The 16,018-nt window shown below is 43.5% G+C and overlaps 1 protein-coding gene across 2 annotated transcripts in view; it reads right to left on the reverse strand.

Annotated features, from left to right (window-relative positions):
- Positions 1-386: 386 nt before the first annotated feature.
- The window catches only part of KIF1C (kinesin family member 1C), a 1,865,342-nt gene continuing 1,849,710 nt past the window's right edge, over positions 387-16,018 (reverse strand). For both annotated transcript variants that reach the window (XM_069643618.1, XM_069643608.1), the window contains exon 23: positions 387-10,438. In XM_069643618.1, the coding sequence (XP_069499719.1) occupies positions 9,479-10,438 (960 nt within the window). In that variant the 3' untranslated portion in view covers positions 387-9,478. The remainder of the gene's footprint in view (positions 10,439-16,018) is intronic.

Genomic DNA, 16,018 nt, shown 5'->3' on the forward strand with positions numbered 1-16,018 from the left:
CACAGAGAATCCCCGGCTTGGAGCTGCATTGCACCATCTAATGATTGAAAGATTTCTGAAGATTAGCTGGCGCTGTGGAATTTATCTACAATCAATCTGTGAAGGATGCAATCCATTAGAAGCAGTGATAGAATACTGAAAACGTGCAAAGGGCTGTTTAAGGTATGCATGCCAACAATCCAAGTGTTTGAAGATAATGCTGATTAAATTACCAGCTTCAAGACACAAACAACGCTGCAACAAGGGGCAAATTAACCCACATGGTACAATTATTTTTACACAGAAAATCAAGAAAGAAATCCATCACAGGCTTCGGACATGGCATACAAAGAACAGATGTGTGATACTATGTGCCAAACAGAGAAAATAAACTGAATGAACAGAACTGAAAAAGTAAAGTTGTGTTTAAGTACAGACATCAGTTACATCAACTCCTAGTTAACAGTTTTTCATTTGCAACCCCATCGGCTTGATAAAGGTGTGACTTTGTATTTAAAAACAAGGTTTGAAGTTACCAGCACCTTCTATTCCAGCTTCTACAAAATTGTAGCCTGAAGCAGCTCTTGGCAACCCAGAACAGAATGCAAATGCTGTACTCACCCAAGCACTGAGTGGTAATGCAGTGAAATAAACCTACACAAAGCTGTTTCATATCAAGGACCTGGCTGCTCATTACTGGATATAGGTGGCATATACTCTTTCTCTAAGCCACACTCTTCAACGGTATTCTGGGCCATGTCGTTTGATAGCTGGCATGCTGAGAGAGACAGGAATAGGGAAACACAGATGGCTGTTGCTGAGAGATTTACCCTCATTTACCCCAAAGAGGCACTAAATCAGCTTCCCAGCTCCAACTTGGGTAGAAAAAAATGTAGATTTTGCAATAATGTAGAGCACAGTAGGTAGGCAGAAAACTAGAATGGTGGCAGTGTGCTGCTTTGGGATGGGCGTCCACGGTATCACACAATTATGGATGAAGACATTCTGTATGGAGATCATTTTATTAAAATTAGTAATTTGGCGGTGGAGGGATATTAAATATTGACATACACGTAGGCGGCACTCCATGGCAGAGTGCAAAAGGCGGGCAAACACGTGTCTACTTCGCATTTTACCCTGCACTTTTGCACTCCACCATGCAAATTGAGTAAACTTAAACAATGTTTACAATTACAAATCAAATAATTGTCATTGTGAACACTTGGACTGCCTGCTTCATGCTGGTGCATAAAACAGGCTAACTTCATGGGGATCTCCTGCAGTTACGCCGGTATGAAAATCCATGCCGACACAAATGCTGGAGCATCTGTATGGTGGAGAGGCAGGGAGGCGGCAGCAACGCAAGTTGTGTTCTGTCCCTCCGCTATTCAAATGAATGACTATGAGCAGTGGTGTGACTGTAAGGCTTTAAAGCCTTACACTCAAGGCTTTTATGCCTTCCATTTACGTTATGGCTCATTGGAACATAAGCTCCTAGGTGTAATACAGAGCATGTTTGATCATTCATAACATATGGGGAGGCTAACTGGACACAAGTTCCCCGCTAAGAGTGGTCCAGGCCACCACCACCTGCTTGGTGCTGCTTTATTGTAGATCCTAATTTGATGGAACTGTGGCTTATCAAACGCCTATTCTTTAACCCCACTGCTCTCTATCGAGTGCTATTGCTAAAATGTGGGCCCATGAATAGATGTTTATGCATGGATCATCAGTTCTGAGTATTATAGCCAAGCAGCTGTTATTAAAATGACTGCACTGAAGTTGGTTACTAAGGTTGAGCAGTTTTGTAGCAAGAAGCTCCTTCAAAGAGCATGTTGCATGTTATGTCACATTCTTTTGCCACGTAAAGGCTCAGGACCCAAGGATGTACTACAAAAAGTAAAACAACTCCATGAGTATCATTAAGAGTTTGGAGGCGTTGTAAAAGAAAAGTGGTAGTAACAGGATTACTGCCATTTTTACTGTGCTTTCAAATTTAGTTTCAAATTGAAACTGTAAAAACCGCCCAGTTTTTAGTGTATGGATGTTACTTCACACAACTATTACCAAATGTGGGAATTACAGCATCTAGTTTGGTTGCATTATTGTGGGGAACACAGCTATGTTTTTAGGGATGTCCGTGTGTGTGGTGTTCAGGCCAAAAAACCTATTTACTTTGAAAACACAAAGGGAAAACACAGAGGGCATCATTATGAGTTTGGTGGTAAATCGCTGAATTACCACCAAACTCGATAAGCGTTTCCGCCACTTGGACCTATGGAGATTTACCACAGGATTACAAGTTGTGGTATGGCAGTGTAATTACCCATTTTGGGAGTCCGGCAGAATTACTGTGCAGTAAATCCAGCAAATTTCAGAGGTAAATTGGAAGATTTACCCATAGTGGCCACGATGATCCCTTCCATTCTGTGGGTCATTATCCAGACCTGTTTTTTTTGTTGCATTCTAACACTTGCAGTTCCACTTTTCCCCATTATAAAATTCGGACTACAAGTCCAAGAATGCAAAGACAAAAACAGGACTGAATAAGCACCTACAAACATGAATGGGTCATGCTGGCAACTATGCTTACCTCCAGAAACAAACTTGAAATTAATCTGGCACTTTTCCTTCAAAAACCAGTGGATTTACCACACTGATCCAGTGGCAGAAAATCTGCCAAAATCGATCATTTTGCAGTGCGGGAAAAAAAGCTGTAATTCCGTTACTGACCAAGAAAGTGGTGCTAACTGAATTACTGGCACTTTTTACCTGCCCGCCAAACTTGTAATGAGGCCCAAAGTGGCTTTGCCACCTGGGAACTACCATTCCACCCTTTCGAGATCAGCAATGACAAGAGGGACGTCCTACACTGGCAGCCTTTGTGGACTACTTTACGGTAACTGGTGGAGGTTGATGCAGACACGCCTAGTGCATTTTAAAAAGAAAACGTGTTTAGATAGGGAAAGTAAATGACATACCACATGCTTTTAAGGAGTGAATTGCACATCGCTCAGCAACAATAGATGCAATTGCTGAATTGCACATTTTCTAAACAAAGTAAAACAATTCTGAAAAACGAACAGTTCACGGTATATGGAATGCATAGGAACAATATTTTCTTCGACCCAGATATCTTGGATTATGGCTAATAATGAGAACATTCTCTGCCATCCCGTCTTACTACGATCATTCAAACAAGGCTTTGCCTATTGAAGCCATGTTCAAAGATCACAATAGCCCCCGTCTGCATTACCACTTTCATGTGGGGAAAAGTGGGACACTGGGTACATCAAACCTTTAACTTCGTGTTGTGGTCATGTTTCCTTCATCAGTCATGTAAGGGGGAAATAAAAACAAGCCTCAATATCCCTCCCCGTCTCCCACAATGCCTTGCAAAGAAAAAGTCTTTTAGCAGCTTTTGTGACACAAGGCAGTGCAGCGAGAATGTGCAGTTGGGGTGGAGATAAAGAATTCACTAGTACATGCAATACACAGTCGAGGTTTAACACAAAGAAAAATAAAATCAGATTGTCTTAACGACAGCAAAAATCAAGCTTCCGATAAAAGATTTCAAAAACAAAAACACATTATAGGCCTCTTTTAGAGATCAGAAGTTACTTGAACAGTCCTTTCATTACAAACCCAAACAGATATGCTCCATATATTCATGATCTTCCCATCGTAGCAAAATATGCGCCCCCACACCATGAGATGGAGCAAAGATCAAGAGCTCACCACGTTCACTTAGCTGGACATTCTCCTTTCCTGTGTCATCGGCATTAAAAACCCATTTCCCCAAGTGTCCCTTTGGTTTTGACAATGGTGGATCTCTCTATCGACGCCCGACTGGTTGGGTGCCATCGGTATTTAAGATCCTCAAGAGAACATCAAATGTAACAAACCAGTTACAATTCAACATCACATATACATAAAATGTGTGCAAGTAAGGCACTTGTAGTTAGGACTCGCCCCCATCTTAGCTGCCATCTAGACCTCCAATGTGGTAAGAGGCAACAAGAAAAAGCTAGGACTGAGCGTAGAGAACAACTCAAAATATAAACATTGAAAACAGGCACCGAGTCTGCTTTACCTGTTCTTTCCTCTTTTTTACACGCACACACATACACATGGCACTTACTTCAATTCACAAAAGAAGTGGCTGTGATAACACTGCTGGCGAGGAGAAGAATGTTATTAATCTGATACAGTACAAGGATGATTTATGGTGTACAGCTCTCTTGGAGACACGAGCACAATTCCTCTCAAAATGAATTCCACACACATTTGTCATCAATAGTAGCCTAATCACAGGTAAACTGGGAAGTGGCACATGAAACAAGACATTTGAAGGGCACACCAGGAAAAGGCATAAACATTTAACAAGATTGTACCAGTAACAAAGATTCTTGAAAATATTTTGAGGTGAATGTTGCCCCTTTGAGGAAGAAACATACAATTGTTGGTGACTTTGGAGGCAGCCATGCCTGCGGCATGGCGTCCTTCGGGTCCGGGTTCCTTGAATGAAGAATTATCGGGCCATTCCAACCTTGGAGGATCCTGTAATTACTCAATCAATTTACCCATCCCCATTTGAGCCCCCATAGGGCTCAATGGGAATGGGGAGGGCGCTAACAACGGGCCCGTTAATAACAGGCCCGTTATTAGCTCCCTGTCCCCTCGCGGGACCAGCAAAGGACGTCTGGTCTGACCAGACTTCCAGAGCGGGTCCCGCGAGGGAACCTCGTAATAAGGCGGAATGGGTTTAACGGCACCGGCACCATTACCGGTGCCGTTAAACCCATTCCGCCTGGGTCGGAATGAGGCCCTATGTTGTGGTATTCTTGGAAGAACATGTTATTGTAGTGTAGCAGTTCTATATAGACCAAAGAGCCCATACTATACATATTTAGCTGCAAAATGAAGTGCTTCGAAGACATGGCATAAATGCCACTGTAGTGCGTGTATTTGATATACAACTTCTGAGCTATACACTATACTGAAGGCATTAGACACAGCTGGGGGAACTGCATTCTGCATAAATAATATGAGACAGCCCTTCAATCTTCCACAACTCACCGTCACCTTCTTAATGTAACTTTCTGACTTCATCTCAACCCATCTACCTGCTTTTCATCATCAGTCTTAACCATTACAAACTCCCTCCCTCTAACCTTCTTTCATCTGCTTTATCATGGTTAACAACCTCCCCCTGCCTCCACTGATGCACCATCTCCCACCACTTTTTTTCTTGTGGTTCTCACCATCCCTACATTATTATTTCATCTGCCTCCGTCTTCCTTCTCACCTTCCTGCCCTGCACCTATTGCTCTGGGATTTCTGTGCAGTTCTGTATCACTGCATCATGTCAATGACTTTCAGCTGCTTTGGATAATCCTTACTAACTGAAGGTTCAGGATTAACATCAGTGCTGGTCTGTCGCCTGTAAATATCAATTTTGTAATGGGCAACAGCAGTAATGTTGATATTATATTTTTAGAGTATAAGACCCAACAAAAGTATAGGATGCTGCCCCGTTTTGAAAACTGCCTGCCACATTTGTCCAATATATTTGTATTTATTTTATTGTTTTTTTATAACGCACCTAATACCGTACCCGAGTTCGGTTTCTAAGCGAGGATCTGGGATTCAAACCTCTGTTGCTCTGCGCGGTCTCGCTTCCAAGACTATGCCCCTATGCCATCCTCCGTTCACATATTGACTACCCGTTTCTCGCTTAACCTCTATTCTCGTGCCCCAACTTATATTTGTGTTAGCAGATGCTCCTTACACATTCTCTTAATATGTGCCTTCAAAGGCAGGTGCATAAGCTGTGAAAAATAATAGTGAAAAAGAGAAGGATTGGGTCTTTGCTCACATAAAAATCATCATCTCATGACATAAGGAAGCCAGTCCAACTGCAACCATTTAACCACCGCTGAAAATACTCGAGACTAACAGTTACTTCCATGTCTACATAGTGCTTCACACATTTCTCTGGGGAAAAAAAAAAAAAAAAAAAAAGACTTCTGCACTTTGCCTAAAAGAGTTTGCAATAAAATCACATTTGTAAAATGTGTCCATGCCCCAAAGCCGTTGCCCAAGTAATGTAGGCATCTCTATAAATAATTGAGGGACCGGTAAATGGGGCACTGAGGAATGCAAACAGACTTTGGGTTTTCTGTTGTCCCACCCTGACCCCTCATTCACCAGATGTATTTGGGCCATTCAATATTACCAGCAGCGTCTCCTGCATGCCCTCTAACTCGAATGGTGGATTGCATGCCATTTGCCCATAGAGAACAGGCCTGGAATGCCTTGCTGCATAATCCACGTTAACAGAAGCAATGTTGGGAGATGTGAGGGCATCAAGAACAAAATGAACGGTCTCCTACACTTACAAGCTTCACACCATAACATAGGGGAAGCCTTGGGATGAGAAGGATAATCACCTCCATGTTAGACCCCTTTGAGTGACTTTTTAGAGAGTGAGCTTTGATCACTGAATTCATACTTGTGTGTTTTAGAGGACGAATCGGCAACACCAAGCAAATTAAGCCATGTTTTTCCTTCAGAGGCTTTCTCGCAGGCTGAGCATTAGGTTTCTCACTAAATCATGAGCTTTTGGTAAGTGTGCCCATTTTAATGGTGCTTTTAAAAGGGTGGGCAGATGCCTGCATGAAGGTGGCTTGGATGATCAAGGTATTACGCTGAAATTCCGAATGCCTGACCGCGCAAGCCGATTACTCCGTTTTGCCTCTTCCAAACATCTGTAATGAAAGAAACAAAAAAACTTAACTAGAGTAACCGGGCATCGCAGCAACCTTCGCAGTAGTCCATGCGATATGCAAGAACTTTACTTTCCATTTCAACTAAAGGTTTGCCCGATTTAATTTATAAATTGAGATACTGCATGATCAAATAGGGACACAAGCATGTTTTACGTGCCTTAATCACTATCACAGGTGTGAGTGGCAATGTTTATATACCACAGTGAAGGACAACTGCAAGCTCTATTAGCAGAAGCTGGAGGCTTTGAAATTCAAGAATGAATTAATGATCAATTAAATGCAAGTAAAACACTAACGAATACTGTGTTATAAAGTACCAGCCCCTGCTTCCCATAAGGCTCAAGGAGAGCAAAGAGATTCTTCTCAGTCTACTATAGGCAGGAATACTTTGCATGGACAATATGGAAAATGGGCACCTTGACTGCAGGGCAATTTTCCGTTTTACTCCTGATATGTCCCTCTTTCCACCGCAATTCCAACTCTTTGTTATGTAATGAAAACTTGTAAAGCGCACAGTCACCCAAAGGTATCATGGCGCAGAGAGGGAGGGAGTACAGTCTGGCAATACCATCTAAAACAGGGGGGTCTTCAAGGCCTTTCTAAACGCAAATTGGTTAAACATGTTTTTAGTGGAAGTGGCAAGTCATTTTTCAATTGGGCCATTAGAAATATAACAGGTGAATTTAGCCTACAAATATTCAGAGACTAGATCGTGCAAGGCCCGGTGGACCAGACAGAATGCCTTGAACTTAATGCGCTGGGCCACAGGCAGCCAATGCAGGGAGCGCTAAACTGGCTAGATACAAGCCCCGTATGGGGATCCCGTTGCCACTCGTGCAGCTAAATGTTGCAGGCACTGGACAATGCCCTTAGGCTGGGCTAAATAAAGTGCTTTACAGTAGTCCAAGCAACTCAGGCCATAGCTGCCATCACAGGCGGCCCAAGATTCAAGGGTAGGAGGGGAAGCACCTTTCTCAGTATCTTCAGATGAAAATGGCCAGCTTTACACACGGCTGACACCTGTGCCGCCATAGAAAGAGTAGAGGAGATGACCACTCCTAGATTTTTTACTATAACAAACGGGACAGGGAGTGGACCAAGAGACAAAGGCCAAAAGGAGGACACCCATAGTGCAGGGTCAGGGGGGAGCCCACCACCAACACCTCCATCTTGTCTCCATTTAACTCCAGCCAATTGTGATTCATCCACTCTCACACTGCTGAGACACTGATGCAGGCACGAGGACACCTCAGCCTGCTCCATATCTAGCAGTCTCATCTGCATTTGAGTAGCACCTAATGCCGAAGGAGCGGATGAGACATACCAATGGCCAAATATAGATATTAAAACGAATAGGATACAAGGCGGAGCCTTGGTCTGTGACTGAATTAACCTTCCCACTGATCCTTTCTTTGGCAGCATGAGTAAATGGCTAGATAAACGGCAGACACCGTTTACATTTGAGTCTTATTACTGCTGCTCTGACTAGTGCTGTGTGTGAATCTAAGTATTAAATTACTTAACCAGTCTTCTAATCCCAAATATAAAATCATCTTACCGATGCAGTTTTTGCAAATGTGTTTTCTGTTGTGGTTGCTTATGAATCTAATAATGGAAAATAGATCAGTGGAATTGTGTGTGTGTTTCAAGATCCTTCACAAGGTGGGGTTTACAGCACATTCCCTTCACCAGCGCGCCAAGCTCTGTATCTTCATTTAGGTCATCAGGATAGGAGCATGCAGGCTTCTAATCCATGCTACAGCTTGCGTGCCAGCTTTGTAAAGATGCAATAGCATTGTGCATCTTGCTGTTTTTGGCAGATGAAACAAGCAATGTCCACCAAGGGCGTACAGACTTTTGGCTAGATTGCCACACCAACTTAGACAAGTCGGAAATTGTATACTCAACAGTCAGCAGGACCATTTCCCCCAAACAACAGGACACCGCTTTAGAAGAAGCTCATAGAAGAAGTGTGTGATGCTCCCAGTGCTTAATTTGTAAAAGAAATAAGTGCCAGAGCTCAAATATTTTCTAACACGCCCATGGTACGTCAGGCTGGGCAACTCTCCGATCACTGTTGCCACCACCAACGGCTGCTGCCAAAACTGTCAACATATATGGGGTTAAAGCTGCAACTCTCACGGCTTAGTGCGGTTGATGCATGTACTCAGTACGGTAGATGTGCGATTTACAAATACCAATCAACATACACATAAAATAAACATCTGTCTCATGTCAAGACACGAGTATAAGTGTTTCTTTAAACACAATAATCATTTACATTTTGCTTCGATTCTATAGGTGTTTTATTATGTGACTGGCAGTTAAAATAATAAAGTTGCCAAAACACCACATCATAATCAATCTGAGTCTGAGACAATAAGTACCGGAGCTGAGCCCTGGCAAACACCCTCACAAATTAAGCACTGGATGCCATTTAAAAGAGGCTTCAATTTTCTCTATGAGGAAGCCCCAAAAATAACAAGAGCACTTATCAGACAACCCCATTTTGTGATTTTTAACTAATTCTCTAGTTATAAAATCGGGCCAGCCTAACACCATGTGCAAACATTCCATTCCCTAGCTGTAATGGAGCCACTCCCACCAACCCTCTTCACTTCCACAGACCAACGTTCAGCTTCCTCTTGTTCAAAACATTCATGTCTTCTTCAAAGTTTGGTTCATTGTCTTCCTTTGTCGAACCCAATTCAGATGGGGGTTTCTCGATCTTTAAGGTCAGGGGCAGAATTCTGCCTACGCATTCGAGGTGGAGTAGTGTAAGAGTAGTATCTGTAGGCATGCTGGGGATACGGTTGTGGGTTGCCAAATTCTGCTCCCCCAGCATAGCGGTTATTGTTGTTGTTATAGCCACGATAGGAGTTTGGTCTGTGCTGCTGGTAGGGGTTGTGTTGCTGAGGGTAGTAGTTGTGCTTGCGGGCCTGATAATGTTCCTGACTGAAGCGTTCCTTGTCCTGTGGGGAGACATGCTGACGATGGTGTCTGGGCTTCTTACCATTACCATTGTCCAAAGAGTTTCGGCGGTATCTATGTGGGTTATCTGGACGCTGCCGATTGCCCTGGTGGTAATGTTTGTGTTGGGCATTGGGACTGTGATGTTGCCTATTTCTTTGAGGACTTTGGTTTCTTATCTGTGGTGCATTCAAAACTTTTTGTTCCGGCTGCACCTCATTCTCTTTTTCTTCTACCATTTCAATAGGAAGATCACCGTTTTCCATGATCTCCGATTTTGGAGTGTCCCTGGGACCATCCTCATCCCTGGCATCGTCTCCGCCTTCCATGAAGCCTGAATTTGGCCCCCAAGAGTAACGATGTTGTGGGTGACTCTTGAAAGGGAAACGCAGCTTGCAATCATAAGGTGGAACAAACTTTCCAGGGCTGCTGTTCTTGCGTAAGCACTTGAGGATCTGCTGCTGCTGGAGGTTTTGTAGGCGAGTCTGCTCTTGCTTTAGCCACCGTAGTCTGCCTCGACGGAAGGCAGGATCCTCCTCCATCAACTGAGCTATCCTCTTCTCTTTGGCTACTTCGCGGTCCAGTGAATCCCTGCTGCCATACCTTTCACGTGCTTCTCTTGCCTCTTCATCTGCCATGACCTGATTGTACCACAGTAGGCTCCTTTCATCATCTAATTCTTCTTCGGTGTCCTCATCCTGCAAATCAATTAATACATTTTCTAGTGAAAAATCCGAATTTCTAAGTTACCGAATGAGCAAAGTCTCAGCACCAAAAGCAAGAATGTTCCCAATAAGCAATAATTTGCATTTTGATTATTTTTACAATAAAGTTTAGCTACATAACACAAGTGGAGTAAGAAACTCTTGCGGAAGCCTTTTTATCATATACAAACACAACTATTGCAGTAATAGTACTGTTCTGTTAACAGCTTCAGTGACTATGCTCATCATACATACTAGTTGCACTGACCAGTTCAAGGACCTTTAATTGTAAACAATTCATATTTTAGTATATACAGCTCAACCATTGCACTTTACCTGTGTTTAATAACCAGATATTGTTATATGTGGGTAACTTTACTTACCTGTAACAGTAGTGTTTCAGTTTCGTTGTTTGAGATGAACATGCTGCACTTAGGCCACCATCCAGTGGTTAGCTCAGACTATTAATTATTTCCCAAATCTTGGGCATTGAGATGGCCATGTAAGTAACTCTGTGCCAGTATGGCGTAGATAATCCTCCAAGCTTGGCCCTGTGAGATTAAACCATCTTTAGATTGTATTGATATGCTTCCTTTAGATCCATCTTGTTACATCTCTTTCCTTTTCTTAAAGATTGTGAAGAGTTTACTTGATTAGTAATGTGGTTCACACCCAATAGCTTAAACACCTCTTGCATGCATTGATATTGTGACGAAGCGCAAAGCATCGTCCCTTCACAAAAGAGATGTGGGGGCTACTACTTGTAAGATTAGGGATGACCAGTTGTAGAGAACGCGGTATGTTCCCACATACCTCATTCCCACCCAAATCCAGACACCCAGCTCAAGATGCATCTTCCCCAGACACTCCCATAGGCCTCTGTAGGGTTGATAACATCCAACCCTTAGAAGGAACTGAGATTAGGAAGAGTAAGGGTTATCTAGGTATCTAGGTAGGCCCCACCTGGGGACTGGGACGAAGAACACCAACAACCTAGTGAGGAGAGCAACTACTGTGACAAGGAGGAAGTGCAGAAGAATGAAGATCACCACTAGGAAGCACACTGAATGGTCTAGTGGTTGCCAACATCCTATTGGCAAAGGTGGAGTAGAAACAGAAGAGGGAAAACCAGTAAGTATTGTCTGGCCTTCCCTGAAGAAACCACAGTCATGGGGAATGCTTGAACTGCTGGCAAACAGAAGGGGCTGCAGAACAGGTGCAGTTGACTCCACAGAGGTGCTCCCAATTGGTCCAACGTGGAACGACCGACCGGCTGGAAGGAGAAGCAGCAGTCCAATTGGGCGAAGCCAGGGATCTGTGCGGTCAAGAGATGACGCGCTCGCTGCAAGGGATCAAATGCAGCGGAGCCGCCGCATCACGTCAGAGAAGGGGCGAAGACTGCAGAAGCCCGAAACTGAAGCAGAAAGACCCAGAGATTGACCAAAGCCTACCGGGAGAGACCCTAAAGGTACAGGGGTGACCGGCGTGGTTGGTAGGGGCAGAAAGAAATCTATGTGGAGCTCACAAAACAGCCCACTGGGGCAGGGTAATAGGCCATGCAGTGTCATCAGTGTTTGTCCCATGTTGTAGCTACAAAAACATTCAATAATTTCTAAAGGTTCGGAACGACCCAATCATGAATGTCTGCAGCGATATGTTGCTTAGACACGTGCGCAGGGTGATGCATCTGCTCAAGGGCGACTATTTCCAATTCTCGGGCATCATTACTTTGCATGTGATGCCCTGTCTCCAGCTAAGATCGGTAGGTGTTTGTCTGAGCCACCTCAATATAGTGCTGGATCCCAGAAGCAAGGAAAGTCCATCTCGACAGCCAGGAACCGCAGTGGTGCTATTTGTGGTAGACGCGAGTGGAGCTGAAACACCAAATTGCCACTTGTTTGAAGATTGCCGGTTACTGTCAGTGACCGTCCCATTGCAGTGCAGGAGTCCCCAGAAGTCCTCCCTCTTGTCCCCACGACTGAGGCACAGGAACACCAGGATCTGCAGAGCTGCACAGAAACAGAAGTCATCGGCTGCATTCTCTTCTAACTAAAGATACTGTAAAGTCTAAGAGAAGGTATCCCTTGAAGTAGATTTGTTTCTACTACTCACAAGTCTAACAGCTCATGGCCCTACATTGATTCTTCTTTTTCTTGAAAGACTTCTAAAACATTGTGCAAAGACTTTTCTTACTTACCTGCAAGAAGTGCTTCAGCCCATAGACTTTTGCCCATTGACTTTGGCTTAGCCTATTTCACTGAAAGACTCTTCTCTCCTCTGACATTGAGGAGGGTCCAAATGTATTTGCCTACTTAAGAATATTTGTGATCTTTTGTTTGTTCTAATAACCTTTACTTTGACACTCATCTCAGTACTATTCTAAACGCTAACAGTAATATATCAATGTCCACAGTGTGCTAACTATTGAAGTCACCTGAGGGTGTGGAAAGTGTGTGTGTCCTCTCCAATGCGTGTTTGCTGATTTAGAAACTAAGAGTGTGTATTTTGAAGGCATTTGTGTGTTGCTATTATATTGCTCCCTTCTAAAGAAGGCTTATTCAAATATGGGTGACTAAATAAATGAATATTTTTTTTATCAAGAAACCTTGAGTGTAAGTGTTTGTTTGAATACTTGTCACTGTGAATCGTGTAACCACACTACAGCTCACATTGACCCCTCTTGAGATAAGCCTGGCTGCTCAGCCACACTACCAACCTGTGTAGTTCAGACTTATACCAAAGGTTGGGTCCTATTGCCAGGAGGCTAAGGTTGTTGTAGAGCACCCAAAGGGTACTACCCCAAATCTTTACCCAACAAACGCTTTATCATTCTTATGTAAATAAATGACTTATAATTACTTAATTACTTAATTAATTACTTATTTCTTTGTTTTAATAGAGGTAAACTGCTTGGCTCTGCCCCTTCCCAGAAGCCCTACAGGCCGTGCACAATCTGAGAAGTGCTGTTCTGAAAAGTGCTGTTACGATGTGAAGCGGGGGAGGGGCCCGGCTTCTAGTCATAACATCACATACTCATTTCTCAGTTCAATTCGGCTAGTCGGGTACTGATAACTTTCTTAGCTTGCCTGGAGGCTTTCATCGTGCACACGTAGTTTTAACAAGCTACATGCTGCATAGTTCATCATGGCGTCTAGGCTGTATTCATTCAAATCTGCCATGCCGCCGACTAAGGCCATCTCAAAACAACCTGTGCAAACTACACAACTTACAAACGCATCACCAGGAAATTCTATTCTGCCAAAAATAATGCCGCAGCTATTGCCAACTCATTGACGAGTATTTTGGCACATGCCGCCACTGAATCCACGGCAGCTGAAATTCACCCTAGCAGAGTCATTGATCTGCTGACTCCCTGTGATGAGGAACCAATAGCGGCCAATACGGAACAAAACAAGAGGGAGGGGGATGAGTCTATGATCACACCAGACCAGATAATGACAAGTTTAAGAGACACGCGGGGACAAGTAAAAGCCCAGACTACATGTCCCAGAATGCCCCAACGGATACATAATCAAAACAAAAGCCAGAAAATGGGAATAGAAATCAGACAAGGAAGACGAAAAACCACGTTTCCATATAATGGGTGTTCCGGGCAGGCGGGGGTTAAATGCAAAGCTAACTCCGTGAAGTTGAAGCTGGGAAGAGGTGAATTAGCCTCAGGTGTAAGGAGCCCAGGGCTGGGAACGCCTAACGCTAATTACTGGGGAGGAGACTCACCGGGGTTAAAAGCATCAGAAAACAGCTCAACTTGTCTCTCGTTTTGCAGGAGTGGAAGGAGGCTGACAGAGTGGACTCGGAATGGTACGAGGACAGTACCCCATGTCGGTGGGCGTATTAGAGAAAAAAAGGAAAACTCACCGGAGTGTACCGTACCGGACCTGTAGTCAAATCCGACTGCACAGCAGATGAAGACGCCTGAGTCCCAACGGCGGAAAAAGGAAAGTTTGGTTATTTACTGAAGTCCAGCCAAGGCCAGTGTGGAACGGCTGGCTCCGAGCACCGGCCGCAGAGCTTGAACAGAAAGACTCTGAACCATTCGCAAGTGTCGAGTAAACGCTCGAGTCTGAATATTGCTGTTTTGAACAAAGAAAGGCTGCCATTCCTGTGTTCTCCATATTTTGAACTGCATTCATTTGTGGACAAACAATATTGAAATCCTTGACTTTTTGGTTTTTGAGCAACCTGGAAGACCCTTTCTTTTTGGTTTTTGTTGCTATGAACTCTAAGTGAAGTTAATTGGATAAGGAGAAGTCCGGGTGCACAACCATTTAACCTCTGGTGAGCTGTAAGAATAAAATACTATTGGGTAACTTACCTTCTTGTCTCTGGCTCACTACTTTACACTCCCCCAGACTCAATACTGGAGGCAGGGTATATAGACCCCCAGATGGACATCGAGTGACGGTCTCTAATCAATCCACCTCGACTTTTCCAGCCGAGCAAGAAGTACGTCTTAACAGACCGGCAACACTTACAGAAGCAATTAGAGCTCCATCATGCCGCTCCTCCTATATACATATAAATACAGCTATTGGCCTTTCAGTCAATTCTCATGCTGACCCTAGTATTGACATATCATCTGCATCTGAGCAGACTATCGCAAGCCAACCAACTTCAGAGTATCTGCACACAGGGTCAACCGGTATTGCGGTTCTCTCTCCTTGCTGTATTGCAGCTCTATCACAATCGCCCATCATGTCCCACAGTCATATCAAAATTCTTCTGTACTTTCTATTTCTTTCGCCAACCCCACCACGAGGAAAAGCATACCTATACCAAGAGCTGAACTGCTGGATACACTGGATGATAAAATGCCAATGCAGGTTGGCCTAACACTCATGGCAACGAACACTGCCTTTCTGGCAATTACTCGGTTGTACGAATTAATAGACAACAAGATTACAATCTGAAATGGTGATGCAATTAATACAGCCGCAACCCGGGGGAAAACTAGCGGTCATGCAAGGGAAATTAGATACAAATCCAATACCATCAAAAGGAAAGCAACAGACCTGCTCTGCTAGTCATATAGCACCCATACCGTCAGAAGTTGATCCTAAAAGCTGTCCTGTTCATTCCAGAGATGATACACCTGCACCCATTGTAGATATTCTGATTGAGGTGCTATCGCAGGATGAAAACTTAAGTAAGCCTGCCTTTAAAATATTTGATCAAACCAATAAAACCAATAAAACCAAATGTACCGTTGCACCAGAAATCTTTGAAGGATACAAAAAACATTCCCAAACAATCTATACAATGTGTCAAATCCTTGACCTTGCCAAAAAGTCAGCTCAAACAGCCAAAGCATCAATGACTAAGAAATATGCGGCTATAGCGAATTATAGGAAAAGCACAAATATACTTCAAACAATTCAAGAACTTGATTATGACCCACTAGATCGCTTTATTGACGAAGTAAACAAACAGGGTAACTCAATTATAGATGACAAATGATAGGCAAAAATCTGCCATTGCAATCTGCTGAACTTCCGCACATGAGTGCAAGCTCCAAAATGATCAGCTCTACTTTGGAACAAAGGAGAGCAGCAA

Source organism: Ambystoma mexicanum, chromosome 1p, assembly GCF_040938575.1.
Source record: "Ambystoma mexicanum isolate Mex_15411 chromosome 1p, UKY_AmexF1_1, whole genome shotgun sequence".
NCBI lineage: Eukaryota > Metazoa > Chordata > Amphibia > Caudata > Ambystomatidae > Ambystoma > Ambystoma mexicanum.